This window comes from Nansenia antarctica (assembly GCF_963989245.1).
Source record: "Nansenia antarctica genome assembly, chromosome: 3".
Classification (NCBI taxonomy): domain Eukaryota; kingdom Metazoa; phylum Chordata; class Actinopteri; order Argentiniformes; family Microstomatidae; genus Nansenia; species Nansenia antarctica.
In genome coordinates this window covers 24,074,101-24,098,155 of record NC_137688.1, presented here as the reverse complement: position 1 = coordinate 24,098,155, position 24,055 = coordinate 24,074,101, and the positions used below count along the sequence as shown (strand labels likewise).

The 24,055-nt window shown below is 43.9% G+C and overlaps 1 protein-coding gene across 1 annotated transcript; it reads right to left on the bottom strand.

The window, feature by feature from the left end:
* Window positions 1–3,046: 3,046 nt before the first annotated feature.
* On the bottom strand, window positions 3,047–23,139 carry LOC308153915 (solute carrier family 22 member 4-like; the record flags this gene model as incomplete). Its single annotated transcript, XM_080527099.1, has 5 exons — window positions 3,047–3,218; window positions 3,501–3,639; window positions 21,774–21,928; window positions 22,226–22,329; window positions 22,768–23,139. 5 exons carry the CDS (start codon window positions 23,137–23,139, stop codon window positions 3,047–3,049), a joined length of 942 nt encoding a protein of 313 aa, XP_080383225.1.
* Window positions 23,140–24,055: the final 916 nt, after the last annotated feature.

The following is a 24,055-nucleotide window of genomic DNA, read 5'->3' as shown; positions in this document are numbered from 1 at the left end:
ACGTTGTTCAACCCCCTATAGTCGATGCACGGCCGTTGCCCCCCGTCCTTCTTGGCCACAAAGAAAAACCCTGCACCCGCCGGGGAGGTGGAAGGGCGAATGTGGCCCGCGGCGAGTGCGTCGTCGATGTACTCCTTCATGGCCAGGGTCTCAGGACCGGAGAGGGAGAACAATCTCCCCCGAGGGGGCGTGGTGCCAGGCAGGAGGTCGATGGCACAGTCGTAAGTCCTGTGGGGGGGTAGTTCCCTAGCCCGCTGCTTGCTAAAAACCTCCCCCAGATCCCAATAGACCTGGGGAACGCCCACTACGGCCGGAGTCACTGGAATGTTTGTAGACCCCGCCGCTAGCGTGGAAAAGGGTCTAGGGGCTGTAGCTAGGGAGTGGGAAGGGACTGGGAATGGGGTTGGGGTTCTGGGAGGGTTGGTAATTCGCCCCGTGGACCAGTTAATGTTATGGTTGTGCACCGCCAGCCAGGGGTGCCCCAGGACCAGAGGACAGTCGGGAGACTCAATAATAAAAAACTGGATGAGCTCCCACTGTTCTTGCTCCACCTGGATGCGAATAGGTGGTGTGCACTGGGTAACGAAGCCGGTCCCCAGAGGCCGGCCGTCCAGGGCGCGGACCGGTAATGGAACGGGAAGGTCCTTTAGAGCTAGTCCCCACTCGTGGGCTAAGCCCGTGTGCATAAGGTTCCCCGCCGCCCCCGAGTCCACCAACGCCCACACCCGTCGTATGCGGCGTCCCCCCTCTATCGTTACCCCCAAAAAGGTCCGGTGATCGCCCATTGCGGAAGGTGACTCGTGGCTCACCAATGCCCCTCCCGACATTAGCGAGCCCTCCCGTTTCCCGGTTTCTCCGGGCACGTAGCGACTAGGTGTCCAGCCCGCCCGCAATACAGACAGCGCCCCTCTCTCTGACGCCGCTGTCGCTCGGTCTGAGACAGGCGTGCCGCTCCTAGCTGCATTGGCTCATCGTAGGTGGGTTCCTCCTCCATGAAGCCACTGGGTGGTCTCACACCCGGCGTTAGGTGGGAGGGCGCGCCCCTAGCCGAGCCTCTCTCGCGGTCCCGCTCCCGGCGTCTATTATCCACCCGCCGAGAGAGGTCGACTAAGTCGTCCAGCTGCTCAGGCAGCTCTCGGAAGGACAACTCGTCCTTCATGACCTCCGAGAGCCCCTGCGCATACAGGACGACCACAGCGCGCTCCTCCCACCCGGTCTCTCTGGCCAGGGTGCGGAACTCCACGGAATAGTCCGCCACCGTGCGATGACCCTGTCGACAGGCGGTGAGTCTCCTGCCTGCCTCGTAGGTAGAGAGTACCCGGGTGTGATCAAAGACTTTCCGCAGCTCTGCTATGAAGAGCTGGGAACTGGCACATATCGCCGTCCCCCTCTCCCACTCTGCCGTCGCCCAGGACAGGGCACGTCCCGTTAGCAGAGTGGTGATATAGGCCACCCGGGACTGCTCGGTGGGAAAGGAGGTCGGCTGTAGGTTGAAGACTAAGGTGCACTGTGTGGTGAACTCTCGGCAGCCCTCTGGACGTCCGTCGTACCTCTCTGGAGGTGGAAGGCGAGGCTCACGAGGTGTAGGCGGAGGTGTAGGGACCAGTAGTGGAGGTGGGACTGCTGCGGCGTTGGCTGCGGCGGCGACCCGTTCCGCGTTGTCCTGGCGGTCCACCAGGCTCGAGACGGTGAGGGACAGCTGGCTGAGATGTTCACTCATCTCCCGGAGGAGACGTTCATGCTGGGTCAGCATGGCACCTTGGGTGGCCAGTACGGTGCGAAGGTGTATTGCATCCGCTGGATCCATAGTGGTCAGTCGATCTGTTATGTTTCTCAATAGGTTCTGTTATGTTTCTCAATAGGTTCTGGGTGTACACAATAATGTCGGATCCAGGTGCGGTGTAAGTAAAGAATGAGACGGAGATGTAATAAAATAAAGATTCTCTTTACTGAGACGTATGATTCATAGGTACAAACATAAACTCTTAGCCGGACAACAAAAAGGGGAGCAGTAGGGCTCAACACGTAGGTAATAATAACTCAGGCACTGCGGTCAATAATAAAGTGCACGAAAACTAAAGATTGAGCAAAGGGCTCCAAAGGCGGTACACGGTTGCAAACCAGCAAACAAAGTCAAAGTTCAAATTACGTTCCGGGTAACGGATACGTGAAGTGGTAATACATACACAGGGTTCTGAAGCATTCCATACGGTGTAACACAAGTGATCGACTGACAAGGGAACAAGGAAATGGGACACACCTAAATACACTGACAAACACTCACAGGTGACAACAATCATTCGATAATTAGTCCAGGGCTGGAGCACTGTCGCTCTTCGACCAGTAGGGGCGATGGGGAGTCCTCTTCGCTGACCCCCCTTGTAACAGTACACATCCAGCAGGTCCAATCTCCACCAGGGGTTGGCCTCCTTCCGTGTGTGGGTGCAGGACTTTTGACGATAGTCTGTGTTTCTGTTCCCATCAATGGCCCTGAGAGGAGACCCACGATGACTCTGTGATGACTGAACAGCCAGTCCTTTCAAAGCCACGTTCACTGGAGTGAAAAACAGAAGAGAAATCATGAATTGTGAACCTTATGTGCACTACATGGTAAATGGACTGCACTTATACAGCACCTTTATCCAAAGCGCTTTACAACAGCCTCTCATTCACACACCAATGTCGGCAAGCTACCATGCAAGGCACCGGCCCGCTCACTGGGAGCAATTTGGGGTTCAATGTCTTGCCCAAGGACACTTCGACATGTGGCCGGCCGGGACTCGAACCGCCGATCTACCAACCTTGCGATCATTAGAAGGCAGCTCTACCTCCTGCGCCACAGCCTCCCCTGAGCTGTGCACTGAGAGTCCACATTAAGTCCTAGAGGGACTCTAGCATGATATTCACAACATGCTTGAAACGATTGGCAGATAAGAGAAATACATTCCCATTGTTCTGAAAATATTTGGTTTTAAAAAGCGCTTTGTATGAGGACCTTAGAAATAATTGCTGCTCTTTCTTTTGTAAGTAGAGTATGACTTAACATCTAGTTAATGTTACCTGGAGGACGAATTTCCAAAGTGCCAAATACTTCCACTTCACACAGAGTAAGGAATTCGGTCCTGTCAGGGATGACCACACTGACATAGCGACCAAACCGGTTGGCACAGTTGAAGGTGTAGGTGTTTTCTGCTGTGATGTCCTGGATGTGAGCACACCTGAGAGAGACCGAGAGGATAAAGGTCAATGTCAGTTCAACAACGTAGCAAACCCATAAAAATGCACTGGCATGGATAAGAACAAAAGACGTCTTCAGATAGGTGAAGTCTTCTGCATTTAGCCGGAGGAAATGCTGCATGACTCACCTGGGATTCTTGTTGTTGACCAGTGAGGTACCAATACGAATCTCAGCACCTTTAAGCCTGTCAGCACAGCAGTCTCCTCTATTGGTGATGGTCACAGTAGCGACGTTGTACACATCCAGCAGGTCCACTCTCCACCAGGGGTTGGCCTCCTCCAGAGAGTGGGTGCAGGATCCTTTGTGAAAGTCTTTGTTTTTGTTCCCATCAATGGCCTTGGCAGCAGCACCATTATGACGAGATGATGACTGAACAGCCAATCCTTTCAAAGCTACGTTTTCTGGAGTGAAACACAGAAGAGAAGTCATGAATTGTGATCCCTATGTGCACTGAGAGTCCACATTAAGTCCTAGAGGGGCTCTAGCATGATATCATTCACAATGTTCTTGAGTCAGTTGACAATTCAAAAAAAGACACATCTCAGAAGGTTACAATAGTCAGACATGCTTTATGTAATGTACAATCTAACTGAACATGCCAGTAACAGTCTTTAATGTTGTATTCTTACCCAGTTCCAGTGGGAGGCCTTGTGGTAGCACAACTCCTGTGGAAATGTCCATATCATGATGCTTTACAAGATGTTTGTCACTCCAGTTATACAAGTACAACCGTGAGAGTTACTTTCACACGGGAGGTCTCCATTTAGGGTGCGTATAAGACAGAATATAATATCAAAATATAAGAGGCAAAATAAAACAATAAAAAAATAGAATTAACAAATTACACATTTAAGGCAATTATACATCCAGCAGGATTTATTTGCAGAGGCAGTGAAAGCATACAGAACATAACCAAGGTGGTGGGGGACTGACTGGTGCAGCAGTAGTGGTGGAGGGGCGATAGATGGAAGACATGAGGTACAGCAACATTTTATTAGGATCAAATGCAGTTACTAGACACTTACCTGCTAAAGTGTAGAGAAGTAGACCCCATTGCATGGCTTGTTGTGGCATCATTGAATCACCTGTTTTCAATCTCCCATCCTGACATCCTGCCTTCTGTTGCTGAGGAAGTCAGTGATCCACTGACAGATGAAGGGGTGGATATTCAGCTGTATTATGTACACTATTTCATTTTTCTAACAAACATATTGATTAAATATCATCTGTTCTATAAATTAACATAATTAATGACCAATATTTAAAAAAAACGTACATGTTCCAATCATATCACTATATTATGTACAAAAAGGTAGAAAGTATAAATACAACTTTAACATCTTAAACTTTAACAACTTTAACATCCCAGGCCACCATCCCACCCTGCCTGAAAACCTCAACTATCATCCCAGTCCCGAAGAAAAGCACGGTGAGCTGCCTAAACGACTACCGCCCGGTGGCACTCACACCAATCATCATGAAGTGCTTCGAGAAACTAGTCCGGGCCCACATAGTCACACGCCTCCCGCCCAACCTGGATCCATACCAGTTCGCCTACAGAGCCCACAGGTCCACAGAGGACGCCATCGCGACGACTCTCCACTCCACTCTATCCCACCTGGAGAGGGGTAACAGCTACGCGAGACTGCTCTTTGTGGACTTCAGCTCTGCCTTCAACACCATCCTTCCAGACAGGCTAGTGACCAAACTACTAGACCTGGGACTATCACACTCTATATGTGCATGGATCAAGGACTTCCTGTCTGACCGCCCCCAGAGAGTGCGGGTGGGCTCCCACACCTCCACAGCCCTCAGACTCAGCACTGGGTCCCCCCAGGGCTGCGTGCTAAGCCCCATCCTCTACAACCTCTACACCTACGACTTCACCCCCGTCCACCCCAGCAACTCCATCGTAAAGTTTGCAGACGACACCACCGTGGTGGGCTGCATCTCGGGGGGGGACGAGGCGGCGTACAGGGATGAGGTAGAGCAGCTGAGCAAGCTGTACAAGGTTAACAACCTGCTGCTGAACCAGTCAAAGACCCAGGAAATCATCGTGGACTTCAGGAGGAAAAAATCTGAGGTCCAGCCCCTGCTCGTCGATGGGGGGAGCGTGGAGAGAGTCTCAACCCTCCGATTCCTGGGGGTGCACATACAGGATGACCTGTCCTGGAAGAACAACACAGCAGCCATCATCAAGAAGGCACAACAGCGGCTCTTCTTCCTGAGAGTCCTCAGGAAAGACCACATCGGACAGGAGATGCTGGTGGCCTTCTACCGCTGCGCAGTGGAGAGCATCCTCACCTACTGCATCTGCATCTGGTTCTCCAGCTGCACAGCCGCAGAGAGGAATGCGCTACAGAGAGCCGTGAGATCGGCCCAGAAGATCACCGGCGCCCCCCTCCCCTCTCTGGAAGAGCTGTACAACACACGCTGCCTCAGGAAGGCCTCCAAGATCTCCAGAGACCCATCCCACCCTGGGTACGAACACTTTGCTCGGCTGCCCTCGAACAGGCGGTTCAGGACCATGTTCGCAAGGACAAACAGACTGAAGCTCAGCTTCTACCCCAGGGCCATTCAGGCCCTGAACACAGCAAAGACCTAGGTTCTAGGCCCTGGACAATCTAGACAAATTGATGGCAGCTACTAGATTGAAATCAAGTGTAATACTGAAACACAACTGTGTACATTTCAAACCTGCAAACTGCGACACTTTAAATGAATGTGCAATAACACTATGTGCAATATGACAACCCTCTGGTACATAAGGTTCAGAGATAGGAAATGTTAGAATAGGTATAGCATAGCATAGAGTACAGCACAGTGTTTTATTTGTATAGTATAGTATAGTGGATAGTGTACATAGCCTTTATTTATGTAAACCAGCTCTTTTCCCTTCTTGTTTTTAGTTTTTTTTTTTCCTAGCACCAGGGGAGCCCCCCCTCCCAAATGTCGTTGTTTGGTACCTGTACTATATCAATGACAATAAAGACCATTCAATTCAATTCAATTAAATCAATTCATTCAATTAGGACATGCCAGCTTGTATTGATATTCATTGTATTTTCTCTGCAATATGTGCAGCTGTTGTGCTATGGTGGAAGAAAGACACAACATTTATGACCGCCTAGCACCCTGGACACCTGGTTGATTCCTGTTGCTTTTTGTGCTGCTAAATTTATTTTGTGTGCAAACATCCAATTTGGGGGCCCAGTCCAGCTTCACTGATTTCATTGACAATATTTCTAGCATTGTCTGTTGTGTCTGGAATTGTGCTTCCTGGCCTCTCCAACTTCCATTCTGACACTACCTCCTTCAGTACCTCTGCCAGATGTGTGTGTGCTGTTCATAAATGGCTCTTATAGTAGGATCCAGTGGCGCCGGCAGGATTAGATTTCATAGTACGCACGGAAACGTAGCAAAACTTAGCAGACTAGCCTACAATATAGGTTGGATGGTTGTATCACCTATAACGCGCTCTACACAGAGCGCAGCAACACAAACATTAACTATAATACATATGGGACATGCATTGTTGACACATGTAAGACAAAATCTTCCCAAAATGTATTTTTAAATGGTGATTAAGTCGAGCAACCCTGGCAGAAGCCCGTTTTCGCACGTTCTATTACCAGTGGGTGGGCAGGCACCCTACATTATGGTGACGGCGCACCCGAAAATCCATTGCTTGTAAATGTCTTTAGTGAGCCACACATCCTGAAATGTACATTTGCCAGGCATAGCTCCAGCTGCTTGCTGCCGCTTAACCTGCACCGGAATTTTCTTGAGGCAAGTGCGTGCTGCGACTCAGATAGCGGGAGAAACATGCAGACAGCGTAACGTAGCATATTTACTAACATTTCAAATGACACTTTAAATGAATGTGCAATAATACTGTGTGTGACAACCCTCGTGCACATAAGGTTCAGAGATAGGAAATGTTAGGATATTTATAGCATAGCATAGAGTACAGCACAGTGTTTTATTTGTATAGTATAGTATAGTGGATAGTGGATATAGCCTTTATTTATGTAAACCAGCTCTTTTCCCTTCTTGTTTTTAGTAGGCCTATACATTTTTTTTCCTAGCACCAGGGGAGCCCCCCCTCCCAAATGTCGTTGTATGGTACCTGTACTGTGTTAATGACAATAAAGACCATTCATTCATTCATTCATATGTACTTTTTTTTATAATAAAAAATGTTTTGTTGGAAAATAATGTTTATCTGGCAGTGATTTTAGAGTAAGACTCGGTGCTTACTGGGTAATGTGAAAGTTGTGACAACAAAGTAATGACATTCTCTTCAGCTAGGACCAGAAATGGTGCATGGGTAGGCTGATTGGTGATTTGGTGACAAATGAATAATATAGGCACTTCCTACTCTTGTATATTGCTCTTGAATGGCTGGAAATTCACCATGACTTTCAACTTATCAACTAAATTGGTGCGCGTGACTCATTATTACGCACGGCATCAGCACGGCGGCTCCATGGAAACAGTTGATCTATGACGTTTTTTTGACAGAACGTTAAAACAACAATTGAATAATTGTACAAATCCTCAGTTACTTTACTGCTGGAAAGCGGTGAGACCTATGGTTAAGACGGTCAACTAAAACGGAACAGTGAGATTTGGTGAAAGTCCCCTGTGATATCAAGTAATTACAGCCGGACAATGGCAATCTGGACATCTGGCTCGCAGACAGAGTCGTCTTCATTCGGTAAGTTAAAAAAAGATAGTCTGGCGACTCCGTCCAGTTTAAATCATTTGTAGCCAAACTCAAGACCATGAATTGCAGCTATTTCCATTATTCTGAGTAATAAACATTATTTAATTAGGCAAATTATCAATGTGGTACTTTTACATGTTTTACAACATATCCTAATCAATGTTGTCATTATTCTATTGGTTTGAATGTTTATTTATCTATTTGTTTTTCTATTATATTCATTTTATCCTGTAAAATTACAATTTTGAGCTATGGAGCACTGTATGGGCATTATTCCTCACTGGTCTGCACCAGAATGGCATTTAATACATTTTCTTCCACATGTTTTTAGTCGGAGAAGCAGAGACAGTAATCTGCTGAATGAATAAGAAGGGAGAATCTTCACTGATCTTCTCAACTGAACTGATTGAGGTAGAGGTATAGAACACTGCACTGATTTAGCCGATCACTGTGATCAGGTAAGAACTTGGCAAGTACCAAGAACAGTACAGTAAGTGCCAATTAAATGTAATGCTGCCAGTCTGGTGAACAGGATGGTTAGGTAGCATACTGTACTCATGGTTAAATAGCATGTTGGGTAGGCCTATATGTGGGGTGTTTTTCTGTTGTTTATTTGTTATATTTGTAAATTGTTTATTTACCGCATTATAACATGTACGTACAGTGTAACAAATACTGTTATTAATAGGCTAGTTGTTGCTACCCTGCTGTAAGTAAAGTTTAACAAATGAGTAATGACAATAGTATTATTTCTCACTGTTAAACTGTTGTAAGTATAGTGTAGTAAAAGAGTAATAATAATGTGTTACATTGCACTTACAATAAATTGATTTTGCGAGACTTATCAAAAATAAGTCTGGATTTTTCTTTAGTGACATTGATGGAATGAGTCGAAAGCGAGGTCTAATTTTGAATCTAAAGCGGCGTCTTAGCCAATGTTGCTTGCTCTTTACTGGCACCATACAACGTGCACTATCTGAACTCCATAGGACACATATAATTAAACAAACAGAAATATTTTATATTAAATTAAAATGTGACATTTTGAGTCGCATGATGTCGCCGCCACTAATTAGCTTTACAACTTTCAGTTGTATCACCAACTGTGAACTCAATGGCTGTAACTGTAACACTGTAACTGTAAACTCACTAGCTGTAACTGTAACACTGTAAATGTAAACTCACTGACTGTAAAGGGCTCTGCACACAGCGTGCGATTTCTGTTGTGCGTCAACGTTCCATTTTGAAGTTTGAATGGAAGTCTATGAGAACATCGCATTTACCCACACACGGCCCCGATTTTAATCGCACGGCGAACATTCGATTCCATTCATTTGACAGTGCGACAAAACTCGCACGCCGTGTGCTTTGTCCCATTCAAAATGAATGGAATCGAATGTTCGCCGTGCGATTAAAATCGGGGCCGTGTGTGGGTAAATGCGATGTTCTCATAGACTTCCATTCAAACTTCAAAATGGAACGTTGACGCGCAACAGAAATCGCACGCTGTGTGCAGAGCCCTTAACAGTTACACTGTAACTGTAAACTCAGTGTCTGTAACTGTAACTAACTGTAAACTCACTGGCTGTAGCTGTAACACTGCAACTGTAAACTCACTGGCTGTAACTGTAAACTCACTGGCTGTAACTGTAACACAGTAACTGTAAACTCACTGGCTGTAACTGTAAACTCACTGGCTGTAACTGTAAAACTGTAATTACTCATTGTTACACTGTTGTAAGTATAGTGTAGTAAAAGAGTAATGATAACGTGTTACATTGCACTTACAATAGTAATTACAGTACACGGTCATTCAACCACTGTAATATAGTGTTACCCCAACTTAGAAAGGTCACGAGTCAAATTCTGACTTTGGGATTTAGTTCAAAAACAGCAGTTTGGTTTGACATGTGTTTATTTACCGCATTATAACATCTAAGTACAGTGTAACAAATACCGTTATTACTTGTTGCTACACTGCTGTAAGTACAGTGTAGCAAAGGAGTAATGACAATAGTATTATTACTCATGGTTACACCGTTGTAAGTATAGTGTAAAGAGTAATGATAACATGTTACATTGCACTTACAATAGTTATTACACAGTCATTCAAACTCTGTAATATAGTGTTACCCAAAGGTCACGGTTCAAATTCTGACTTTGGGATTTAGTTCAAAAACAACAGTTTTTATTGTGTTTATTTACCACGTTATAACATCTAAGTACAGTGTAACAAATACTGTTATTACTTGTTGTTACACTGCTGTAATTACAATGTGGCAAAGGAGTAATGACAATATGTTTTACATTGTACTTACAACCGTAATAAAACAGTCAAACACATTAATATAGTGTTTAACCATAGTTAGAAAGGTCATAGTCATGTCGGAGGAAAAGAGGTCTGAACCATTTGGTTTTTCGTCTGGATCTCACTAAGCTGTTGGATCTTTTTAGACTATGTCAAAGTCACTACTGAACCATCTCATGTTGAAGACCAGGACAACTGGATGTGCAGACCTACAAAACCTTTTTGGAACTGTCTAAGATAAAGAGTACAATTAATGGCGCCACAACTATGCCTTTCCATCTGGACTGTTGACACAATGGAGAAATAACCATGTGTAATACCAACGAATCATTGCTTGACAGCCAACCCATCTGCATCAAAAGCATATTGTGAGAAGGCTATTATGTGAGTGGAAACAAAATGTTGATTTGTGTCAAACCTCTTCAAGTTTGCCCTCAAGACCAAGAACAAGAGCAAGACCCTATGACTAGTCCAAGCAAATTACTTGGTCGCTCTATGACGTTGAACCACTCTGAGCAAATTTACGAACACAGCATTCTTTACTTAAAAATAAAAATAAAACGCACCTAGAATTGTCTTATTTGAAGTATTGAGTTGGGAGTGAACAATTTTGGTCGTCTCTTGGTGCAAAATTCTGCTTGACTACATGGAAGGGGCAAGCCATCAAGTCACACTTGATGTAGAGGCATTAGCAAGGTATGCAAATCCTTGTGTACTAATGTTCTCTGTCCCCCCATCCACTCTCTCTCCCTCTCTCTCTCTCTCTCTCTCTCTCTCTCTCTCTCTCTCTCTCTCTCTCTCTCTCTCTCTCTTTAGATACAATAAGAGGAGAACAGGTGCGCATAAGGCAGCTTCCCCAGCACCTGCTACTGTTCTGGCCCCAGCCCCGGCCGTGCCCCCCAGGGTGAGTCTGGCCCCAGCCGTGCCCCCCAGGGTGAGTATTCCTCCCCCAAGCCTGCACACGTCCAGTGAGGGCCTCTCCAGTCAGGTAAGCCAGAGTAGCACTGACACCTCTGGGGACTCTTCCTCTGATGGCTCCCAGAGTGCCAGGACTACCACTGCCAGCTGTGGTAAGTACAGTGACACATTGAATTTAGTTTAAATTAGTTTAGACTGAATTGTGCATACTTTCAGAACTTTCTTATTCCTGCATACACAAAATGCCTACTTAATGGTAGGCAGTATGAGTATTCGTACACAGGACATTGGCCCACAGTTTTTTGTACTTCCTTATCTCAGGCAGCAACACAGAGGGGCACAATGGATGTGATCCGCTCTTATGGTAAATGATGGATGGATGGATGGATGGATGGATGGATAGATGGATGGATCTTTTTTCATTTGTATGCCTCTTTCTGACCTGAACATGCCATTGCTGAATACACCCAAAATATATTTTTTAAAAATTATAATAATTAAACAAATGTACAATGTCTGTTTTTACCAACAATCTTACAATTAGCACAAAATCTTGCTTCCGCAAACCATTTCACAAACACTTCCGCAAACGTTGATCCCATTGTTTGTGTGTGCGTGTGTGTGTACGTGTACGTGTGTGTGTGTGTGTGTGTGTGTGTGTGTGTGTGTGTGTGTGTGTGTGTGTACGTGCGTGTTTATTGCAGTGTGCATGTGCATGTTGTGGTGTGTATGCAGATGTGTTGCGTTGCGGTGTGTATGCGCATGTTGGTCGTGTGTGTGTATGTGTGTCTGTGCATGTGTGTGTGTGTGTGTGTGTTTGCGTGCGTGCGTGCATGTGTTTAATCAAGTAATGTATACTTAACAATTCGCATTATCTCTCTCCTGTAGATCATTTGTTAGCATTACTTGTTTGTTTGTTGACATTAGCCTTTTTCTCTCTCCCTGTGTAGCTGGTGCATTGTTCAACATTGATGTGAGGAAGGCCATCCTGCTTCTTCTCCTCTTGACTTTCGGTGAGTGTCACTTCACATCCATTTCATTCTAGATTCATAAGTCCTACTTGTGTGGTGTTACTAGCCCACCAGCAAGCTATTCACAGTGATATATATGATGTGACCTCTTTGGCCCTATTAGTACATTTTCCACAAAAGATTTTTTGTGCCTTTTGAAGTACATATGTTCTGACCACCTGACCTACCACATCATTAACATGTAGGGTTAGGTTATCCTAAAGACATTTCCAAGACATAAATAGACTTGACAAACAAATGAATAAAAAATGTGTTTAAACTGCAGACCCGCGATTGTGCTGCTAGCAACAGATTTCCACGTTGTTTAATTTCAATTTGCATATCTGATTGCCCTCTTTCCATGGACGTTATTAAAAGAGAAGTTTCTATAAATCACGGTTATAGTATTGTGATTATTACAGAGTTTGACGTCATGACTCATTAGTTTTTGCAACGCAAAACTGTAAGAAAAATATGGCAGCATCAATAAAAGGAATCGATATCCTTGGAGGCGTACGATTCCGATTGATCGAACAATTTGAAACCGGTTCTCAACTGGAACCAGTTCTCGATTCCCATCCCTACCAATAATTTATTTCACCAGTTAACATGGCAAGCTAATATCATGAATTTCAGAGACAGACATTGTAGCTTTGTCACTAGCAGCTTGGGTGTTGTTTCAATCAACCGACAGCATGGAGCATGTTGCAGATTTGTTGAGGATAGTGGAGCATACCACTTGATAACGTATTCAGTCCTATTTTCGATTCTCTGATTCTCCCTTCTCCCTCTGGCTCTCAGGCGTTTGGTACTTGTACCCCAGCACGTTTGTCGTCACCCTGCCTTCCAAGGAAACGGTAAAGCAAACTTCATTCATTGTTTAACAGATTTAATTGTCAGAAAAGTGAGGCGAGCGAGGGAAGAAAAAAATAAAGAAAAAACTATCAGAATGTAGAGTGTACGAAGATCCAGCTTAGATGGAAAAGTATGAGAAATATTATGCTACACGATTATTAAACACATTAACATTAATGCATTTGGTGTCTGTAGGCTTGATCTTATCTTAAGTTATTGGTGTTTTGGTTATAGAAAGGTGAAACAGTTGTAATTAAGTCAAGTAATATTTATCCAAATCCAGGGGGAGTGGTATACAGTATACATTATTTGTAATGTTTGAGCTTTATTGAGAATGTTGTGATTATTGGCCATGTTTGACCTAAAACCTATAAAGCATATTCAATTGTAGCCTAATGAATGAATGATGAAATAACAGCTGTTTTAAGACCTCAGTCAGACCTCAGCCAGCCAGTGTGTCTATCTTGCATTGAATAGCACTAAACACAGCTGTAATATGAAATCTGTAGTAGAAATCTTCTCGTTTTGTTAATCAGGTCTTGCCTAAAGCCTGGTACACACATAAAGATTTTCTAAATCTGAGAGAGACCCCACGAAGATAAAAAATCATGGATTGAACAGTTTTGATCGTATTGTGTGTGGTGTGTTCCGATATTCTCAAATTCAATACAGCACACAACATACATAAAGATCTGTCCTACGACAGTAGAGTCTCGTCACTCAAGCCAGAAATCTCGAAAATCTCGAAAGAAGTCAGCTCGCTTCTTGATTGGCTACATTCCATCCACGTCACAATCGGACTCGGGAGCAGGGTTGCCAGATGGGATTGACACTTTCCAGCCTAACCACAGTCTAAAAACCGCTAATTCCACCAAAAAAACTGCCCATCTGGCAACCCTGCTCGAGAGTTGTTGGGACTCGGGAGTTGCCCACACACAAGAGGACTTTTGATCGTAAATATTGAACACGTTTAATATTTAAGATCGTCGGCCCGACCATTTTCCGAGCAGATTGTCAGGAGAAATTGACTCTTAACACACCTCACACAACAGGATAATCTTGTAGGATAATCTTTAGAGCCATCCGATAATCAGGCGTTTGCTGTCCTTGGTCAGAAGGGGAGAAATCGGGCCAAAATCGTCCAGATTACCTTTATGTGTGTACCAGGCTTTATATACAAATCTGAAGTAACTGAGAATCCTAACTTGGAGTTCTCTCTCTTGCTCCGCTGTCAGCTTTAATGTTTCAGCTGCTGTGCTGCTAATTGCACCTACTGCTTGCGCTGAACCTAGAAAATACATAATTTAATTTGGGGGCCATATGCTATCGTCTACTTCATCCCATGCATTGTGCCATTTTTCTAAGTGACGCAGGGCATCTGTTAAACCATTACTTAAGTTTGTACAGCATAAGGCATAATTGTAGTGTATCGCTGGGCCCTCCAGGTTTTCCTGGTTCATGTGGTAGAGAAAATAGATGAGGGTAGAACATTCCTCCCTTTGCCATCTACCTCTTAACTTTTTGTCTTCATTTGTGTGATATATTGGTTCTCTGCCATAAAGGTGTGTCAAAAGAGCTACACATAAAATGTTCATTGTATGTTACATACAACATATAAAGGTACGGCCACTTTGTTGTCAAATCGTAACTCTTTACAGAAAGTAGGCAAATAAAAACTATTGTTGTGTCCAAGCAAATATTTATTATGACCTGTTCACTTGACATGTCGGGATCTTATCTCAGTGGTCTGGGTACTTGATTTCGAGATGCAAGTTAGCTATTGTAGTACTCGAAGACTTGTACACAAACCACTGATGTGTAGTCTCAAAACCACACAAACCACTCCTTTAAATCTCCAATCTCTTTCTACAGGATGTTACTGCTGTCATAAATGCAGCTCTGGAAGACAACATCAATAACATACTGAGAGAGATTGACATTCTGAAGGATAAGCAGATACCTGTCTCAGAGGTGAGAAGTCTGACCCTTCCCACTTCCTGTCACTGCTTGAAACGCAAAATGTGGCTGAATCTCAAAAGTCGATTCCTATACACTCTCTCTACTAACCTCTACACAGTAGTTGAAATGTGTCTCTCAAAACTGTAACAGCAAGAAGGCGAATACATTTCCTTGACATGTGAAGATGCGTGCAACTGGACAAGGACTGTCTTATATCTGACCACTGTGTCTAGGAAAGACCATTGGGTTACCCTTTATAGAGCTTTGTTCAGCCAGTATTTACTACGAATTTACGTGGTAACAATGTTGTAACAAAGGGTACTTTCTGGTCATTACCTCAATAAATTTGACACAGTTGTGAGTGTCATTAATATAGAATATCATATAATATCAAGAGTAACTATGCTACACTATCTAAAGTCGTTGATGTACACTAATGTCTCCAGTCAGGTAGAAACAGCAGAGGTATGCCACCAAAGGATGTATGTTGTGGTTGTTTATATTATATTTTATTTTGCATATGTACAGATAACGTGACCAGTCGCAAAAATAGCCTAAAACCGATTTTTTTAATGCTTTTTATGAGTGTCTCCATTTTTAGGATTGTGGAGAAGATGAGAGCAGGTTTGGCAGCCAAATATCAACATGATCATGTCAGTGTGACAGAGCTGCAAACCTTGTTGTAGGTTGTTAGGGTTGCGCCAGATGGTGATGGACTGGTGATGGTGATGGCCAATTAAATCTCCTCCTGCCATAGGCTTCAAGTCGAGTCCAATTCTGAGTTGTTTTGAAAACAGACAGCTCGACAGAGAGAGAGAGAGAGAGAGAGAGAGAGAGAGAGAGAGAGAGAGAGAGAGAGAGAGAGAGAGAGAGAGAGAGAGAGAGAGAGCTGTGGGCAATATTAGTGCCTGCTTTATACCGGGTGGTAAAATAACTTATACCGACTTTTGAGATTCAGCCATCAGTCTCAGACCCATCGGGAATAAGGCTGTGATTTCCTCCTGAGACATCTACTACCCCCCTGTACTGTCCCTCCTGAGACATCTACTACCCCCCTGTACTGTTTCTCCTGAGACATCTACTACCCCCCTGTACTGTCCCTCCTGAGACATCTACTACCCCCCTGTACTGTCCCTCCTGAGACATCTACCCCCCTGTACTGTTTCTCCTGAGACATCTACTACCCCCCTGTACTGTCCCTCCTGAGACATCTACTACCCCCCTGTACTGTCTTTCCTGAGACATCTACTACCCCCCTGTACTGTCCCTCCTGAGACATCTACTACCGCCCTGTACTGTCCCTCCTGAGACATCTACTACCCCCCTGTACTGTTTCTCCTGAGACATCTACTGTCCGTTCTACGTTCTAATGCTTTGACCAGAGCTGCCAAGTCTCATGCAATCACCGTGAGACTCACGCATTTCAACCAGTTCTCACGCTCTCACGCCGCATCTCTATTTCTCACGGCGAGAAATAACAATTGTTTTACGGGACTTTTATTTTTGAAATTCCTTGAAAGAAAGCTACCGGACATGAGTTTCGTGGCATCTTTCTGCACGCGCGTTAACTTGAGTCTGCAATCGAAGCGGCAGGCGAGCGCTGATGGAAGAACCTGTGTTCACGCGAGCTGCAAGAACGTAGCAAGCAGTGTTGCCAGATTGGGCTACTTTTGGTCACACTAGACGGGTGGATTCGGCAGCTTTTAGACCGGTTGGGCTTGACATTGTCAATTCCGTCTGGCAACCGTGGTAGCAAAATATGTGCATACATTACAACATCGTATCTGGTAGCCTACTGGACTGGGTTGCACCAATATGGCGTAAGTCATTACTACTGCATTTAGTAGTTACTAAACCCCTAGTTGTTACTAGTTAGTTTCAAACTAGTTGTTTACTAATTTCGGTTGCACCACGCCAATCTTTTGCCAATCTTAGCTAGTAAATACTCAGTTTTGGTAACTGTTTTTTGTTTCTCTACTGTAACATAACCAGGTACATTAATAATAATAATTATTATTAATAATTACAATTTACAATACAAATACAACAATTGGGGGTCCCTCAAAAAAAAAAATGCACGCGTAGTGCGCGCACAAAATCACCCACCAAGCCCTCATTCTGACCCAGGAAAAACCCTGGTATGTACTGTATAACATGATAGCCATCTATAAGCAATGCACTGTATATAAGATGATGACCACGGGTCTTTCTGCTGCTGACCAAGGGGCTGAGTCCTGTTGATGGGGCCAATTTTTCTTTTAGAGTCTGTAGGCTACTGTATTTGTTTATTAAGATTTCATAAATATGATATATTGTCTGATTTTTTTTCTTGTTTTATAAATTGTTATTATTTATTATTTATTATTTTCAATAAAATTATTTCCAAGCAAATATTTATTATGACCTGTTCACTTGACATGTCGGGATCTTATCTCAGTGGTCTGGGTACTTGATTTCGAGATGCAAGTTAGCTATTGTAGTACTCGAAGACTTGTACACAAACCACTCATGTGTAGTCTCAAAACCACACAAACCACTCCTTTAAATCTCCAATCTCTTTCTACAGGATGTTACTGCTGTCATAAATGCAGCTCTGGAAGACAACACCAATAACATACTGAGAGAGATTGACATTCTGAAGGATAAGCAGATACCTGTCTCAGAGGTGAGAAGTCTGACCCTTCCCACTTCCTGTCACTGCTTGAAACGCAAAATGTGGCTGAATCTCAAAAGTCGATTCCTATACACTCTCTCTACTAACCTCTACACAGTAGTTGAAATGTGTCTCTCAAAACTGTAACAGCAAGAAGGCGAATACATTTCCTTGACATGTGAAGATGCGTGCAACTGGACAAGGACTGTCTTATATCTGACCACTGTGTCTAGGAAAGACCATTGGGTTACCCTTTATAGAGCTTTGTTCAGCCAGTATTTACTACGAATTTATGTGGTAACAATGTTGTAACAAGGGGTACTTTCTGGTCATTACCTCAATAAATTTGACACAGTTGTGAGTGTCATTAATATAGAATATCATATAATATCAAGAGTAACTATGCTACACTATCTAAAGTCGTTGATGTACACTAATGTCTCCAGTCAGGTAGAAACAGCAGAGGTATGCCACCAAAGGATGTATGTTGTGGTTGTTTATATTATATTTTATTTTGCATATGTACAGATAACGTGACCAGTCGCAAAAATAGCCTAAGCTCCTAGGTCTGTTACAACAGCTCCCAATAGGTCTGCTACAACAGCTCCTCGGTCTGCTACAACAGCTCCTAGGTCTGTTACAACAGCTCCTAATAGGTCTGCTACAACAGCTCCTCGGTCTGCTACAACAGCTCCCCGGTCTGCTACAACAGCTCCTAGGTCTGCTACAACAGCTCCTCGGTCTGCTACAACAGCTCCTCGGTCTGCTACAACAGCGCCTACAACAGCTCCTAGGTCTGCTACAACAGCTCCGAGGTCTGCTCCTAGGTCTGCTACAACAGCTCCTAGGTCTGCTACAACAGCTCCTAGGTCTGCTACAACAGCTCCTAGGTCTGCTACAACAGCTCCTAGGTCTGTTACAACAGCACCTAGGTCTGCTACAACAGCTCCTAGGTCTGCTACAACAGCTCCTAGGTCTGCTACAACAGCTCCTAGGTCTGCTACAACAGCTCCTAGGTCTGCTACAACAGCTCCTAGGTCTGCTACAACAGCTCCTAGGTCTGCTACAACAGCTCCTAGGTCTGTTACAACAGCTCCTAGGTCTGCTACAACAACTCCTAGGTCTGTTACAACAACTCCTAGGTCTGCTACAACCGACCTACGTATGAAGTACAACAGACCTACGTATGAAGTACAACAAAGATGTACTTTTCACTCAAAGCAATAAATGGTTTTCTTTCAAAGAAGTAGCTGTGTGACAGTGTGATTGATTCTATCACTTCCACCCAGGATACTGTGACACATGAACATCAGATAGATAGATTTTATTAACCCCGGTAAGAGTCACACTACGGGAAGTATAACACTGGCTATGAAGGGAGTAGAAACACAAGACTATGCTGAATAAGTTCATTAGGTCTACACGGTAACAGAAGAGAGAGAGAACAGAAGAGAGAGAGAGAACAGAAGAGAGAGAGAGAACAGAAGAGAGAGAGAACAGAAGAGAGAGAGAGAGAGAGAGAGAGAGAGAGAGAGAGAGAGAGAGAGAGAGAGAGAGAGAGAGAGAGAGAGAGAGAGAGAGAGAGAGAGCTGTGGGCAAGATTAGTGCCTGCTTTATACCGGGTGGTAAAATAACTTATACCGACTTTTGAGATTCAGCCATCAGTCTCAGACCCATCGGGAATAAGGCAGTGATTTCCTCCTGAGACATCTACTACCCCCCTGTACTGTCCCTCCTGAGACATCTACTACCCCCCTGTACTGTCCCTCCTGAGACATCTACTACCCCCCTGTACTGTTTCTCCTGAGACATCTACTACCCCCCTGTACTGTCCCTCCTGAGACATCTACTACCCCCCTGTACTGTCCCTCCTGAGACATCTACCCCCCTGTACTGTTTCTCCTGAGACATCTACTACCCCCTGTACTGTCCCTCCTGAGACATCTACTACCCCCCTGTACTGTCCCTCCTGAGACATCTACTACCCCCCTGTACTGTCCCTCCTGACCGATTAAATGCGTAGGTCATACTAGCCCCAGTTATTGTTATATGTTCATATTTTAATAAATTAATATTTACTACTGTGGTGATATCAGCAGCAGGCTACATACAGTCATATTGTCACGATGGCATATTGGTATTGACCGCTGCCATAGTATTAATTCGTCATTTTAAGACGTTGGTTCAAATCCCTCTTCTGACACACTTTTTACTGCATTTCGTTGTCTGAATCTAATCTAAAATCTCATCTAAAAAAGTATGTAGGCTATAAAATGATGGTGTCTGCTAATTTACAAGAACTGACACGATTACAATGGTGTTTGAAGCCTTTCTGAGTAGTAAATTATGTTCTTCTAACTGGACCCTGGATTTGGCATAGATTATTTTTTCTTATGATTACTGATGGATAGATGATTCACTTAGACAGATATATATATATATATATATATATATATATATATATATATATATATATATATTGTAAATCGATTTGCATGAAGGCTTCGGTTAAATGTAAAAAAAATAAAAAAATAAATTAAATCAAGTATCGAAGCGGGACCTCTAGCTGGCTGCTTTCTTATCGATGCTATTTTTCAGGTTTTCTGCTCGAAATCACATGCCCACAGTGAATATAGAATATCTCCACAATCACAAGGGCCTTCATAATGATCTTGGTATCAAATGATACCTGTGGGGTGACTGTAGAAGTGTCAGAATCCAAATATATGTTACTGTGTCAGAGTAAATAGAGCTAGAACATTGTGAAAAATCTCAAATTCAATCTCAAATTCAATCTCCGCCTAAAACAGCTTTTAGAGTGAATATCAGCTTGGAAACCTGACCTTATAGCCCAAATCATCTAGGAATCCGTACTCCAGGGTCTGATGAGTCAGACATCAGTGTATCAGACTTTCCCATGTATCAAGACTGTAAAATGTATTATATTTCATTGACATATCACTATTGGTATAAATTGCATCCAAATCCAACTGTTTAGACTGTTTCCGTCCAGCAGGGCTCCCCTGCGCGCTCCTATTGCGCAACTGCCTCCTTTTCACACCAGCTTCGTGACGCGTCGTTTAACCACTGGATTTTCTCCCAAACCCATTGGTCAAATTTCATGATTGACCACTCATTTGAAGCGTCAGAGCCAATAGAATCGAGCAGAGGCGGGAAAAATGACTTTCGAGGACCAATTATATGGAAATTCGGGGGTTGAAACCAAGCATGCTCGGTTTTGCTATGTGACGTGGCTGTAAACAAGGGCTTCTGACTCGCACTGTATTTACTGGGCAAGGAAAAAAACGATATGGTCGTTTAGAATGGAATCAAATTAATCGTTTGCGATATCGATGAACATTATTGATAAAGGTAAGCTCTTTATATCTGTTATATTAAACATAGACCCGACTCTAGCCCCAAATGTGGGGCCGTGGATAAGATAACCCCTGCGCCAAACACACCACTGTGATATTGGCAATGCAAGTTGATAGACATACCTTTTTTATTTATCTCACACTTTCTAAATATCAAGTTATCACACAATAAACCATCGATCACACTTTCAAAATATCAAATTATCTATCTCGTAAAAAGTGGGGAAAAAAATAAAATAAAAATGTCCCTGAGTGAGGCAGTCCCACTCCTATTTTTCATTGTATTAGTACAGGTACCAAACAACGAAATTTGGGAGGGGTGGCTCCCCTGGTGCTAGGAAAGAAAACTAAAAAACAAGAAGGGAAAGGAGCTGGTTTACATAAATAAAGGCTATGTACACTATCCACTATACTATACTATACAAATAAAACACTGTGCTGTACTCTATGCTATGCTATACCTATTCTAACATTTCCTATCTCTGAACCTTATGTACCCGAGGGTTGTCATATTGCACATAGTGTTATTGCACATTAAAGTGACGCAGTTTGCAGGTTTGAAATGTTCACAGTTGTGTTTCAGTATTGCACTTGATTACAATCTAGTAGCTGCCATCAAATTGTCTAGATTGTCCAGGGCCTAGAACCTAGGTCTTTGCTGTGTTCAGGGCCTGAATGGCCCTGGGGTAGAAGCTAAGCTTCAGTCTATTTCTATTTCTGTCCTACCCAGAAGGTAGGCGGCAACGTAGTTGGAGATCTGTCCATTGCCGACTATGAAGAAGAGAATACAAAACATCCCCCAGCTGACGGAGAACACCTGAACGAGGCTGAAGAGGGTCTGTATCGCCATTGTGATGAAGAGGGTGACCTTCCTCCCAAACCTGCCAAGGAAGAGGAGCAACAGATCACAAAGTCTAACATTTACATTTAAGTCATTAGTCAAAGCAGACGCTGTTTCTGCAGAGCGACTTACAATAATACAATTATACGATTTCCTGGACATGGATTAGGCTAGTCCTGGACCAAATCAAACTACTTTCACGAGATAATTTCTGTTGTGGATGGTTCAAGTATAGGAGTATAGGTTGTCTGTGTCCAGGAAACCACAGCCCATGTAGGCTACAGTAGTTTTCTGGGAGTATTTGGACGGTCCTCATACCCCTACAGGTGTAGCCTACCTGTCTGATATCTGACCGGATAAAAAAGAGCCAGTCAAAACACCAAAGAAATACACTGATAGGCTGAATGGGACCTTCCGGGAGTCTTCACACACCAGGTCCCACTATAGGAGAAGCATACAGGAGCAACACACACACAGAAATTACATGTCATTTCTTTAAGTGCTCTTTTGCACAGCCTCTCTCTCTATGGTTGTTTCAAAAATACTTTTGAATATCAGGCATTAGTGGCCATTTTCTGTGAATCTTCGTTGAATATCTCCATTTCCTAACTGCTTTCGGGAGCAGACTACATGCAGGATGGCAGTGGGAGAATTTAAAATCAGCATGTGATGTTGTCAGGTTAGACCAGAAAAACTGGACTATCGACAGTATCCGTTTTCTGTGATGATATGTAACAACATTGGCTCCCGGGCTAAACCGGCACTATTGAATAATATAGTCCTTTAATACTAGCTGCGCTTCTTAGCAGGCTTCAGTCCTGACATCTATCACATTTATCTCCTTATTTAAGTTACTGAGATGCAACCCTGCACTCTTACCTCTGTCACTAGAGTGGAGATATACTGCTCTGTGCTGTAGTCCCAGCCATCAAGACATCTCTCGGTCTGGTTCTCAAACCTCCCCTCCCCAGCCCCAGTCCCGTTGTGCCACCTGTAGCGGGCACACCTGCTCTGCCTGAGGACTCCCTGGGCGAGCTCGCTGGGCAGTGCTAAGCTGGCATTGCCACCTGTGTGGTTGAGGTAGGGCAGGGAGCAGTGGTGAGGCGGGGTGTCTGACAGGAAGACCATGGCCATCCCTGCGTAGCCATTGGGCACAGTGCTCAGACTGAGGAGCAGGAACACACTGCGCTGAAATGGCCCCCACTCTCCCAGGAAAGAAGTCAGCTCCTCATAGTCTCCCTCCACTGCCATGGCTGTCTGGGTCTAACCAGTCTTAAGAAGCAATAGGGGCTTAAGAAGCAATCAGATAGGGGGTGGAGTAAATGAGGGAATGCAAAACATTTGCGAAATGTTTTGCATTCAAACATTCAAAAGTGAATGTGTGGAAAAGAGAATGTATGAATGTAAGTATGTGTGTGTGTGTGTGTGTGTGTGTGTGTGAGAGAGAGAGAGAGAGAGAGAGAGAGAGAGAGAGAGAGAGAGAGAGAGAGAGAGAGAGCAAGAGAGAGAGATGGCCTGCATACTCACAGACCCACAACAGGAATAAAAAGAGAGAAAGAACTGCTCTTAACACTCTGTTTTTTAACCAATTTGACAGATTTGGTTTGTCTGCCTTCAGTCATTATTATTGGTGGTAAAAGAAAACTGTAAATAGGACATAGACACCCATACAAATCATGAGAAACACGAAATAAATAACAGAGGTGGAAATAAAAGCATGTAAAACAAACAGAGTGGATGTAAAGCAAGAAATAATATCCAATAACTTGTACATGGGGTTATGGTAATATGAGGCTTGTACAATAGGTGTGTTATTTATAGGAAGGGAAACAGTTCTGAATCTTAATTTGGTCCATGAGAGATAACCCTAACCCTAACCCTTTAGTGTGAAGATCCAATACGTATGATTAGAACGTTTCAGGAATTATGCACAATTGAAAAATATATGGCACAAGGAAACCAAGAGATGGTAGTATACTGAGAGAGGTGGGATGGGCTGAGAGCAGCTGAGGGGTAGGATTAAATACAATTTCAATAAATAGGGTGCGGGTGGGCTCCCACACCTCCACAGCCCTCAGACTCAGCACTGGGTCCCCCCAGGGCTGCGTGCTAAGCCCCATCCTCTACAACCTCTACACCTACGACTTCACCCCCGTCCACCCCAGCA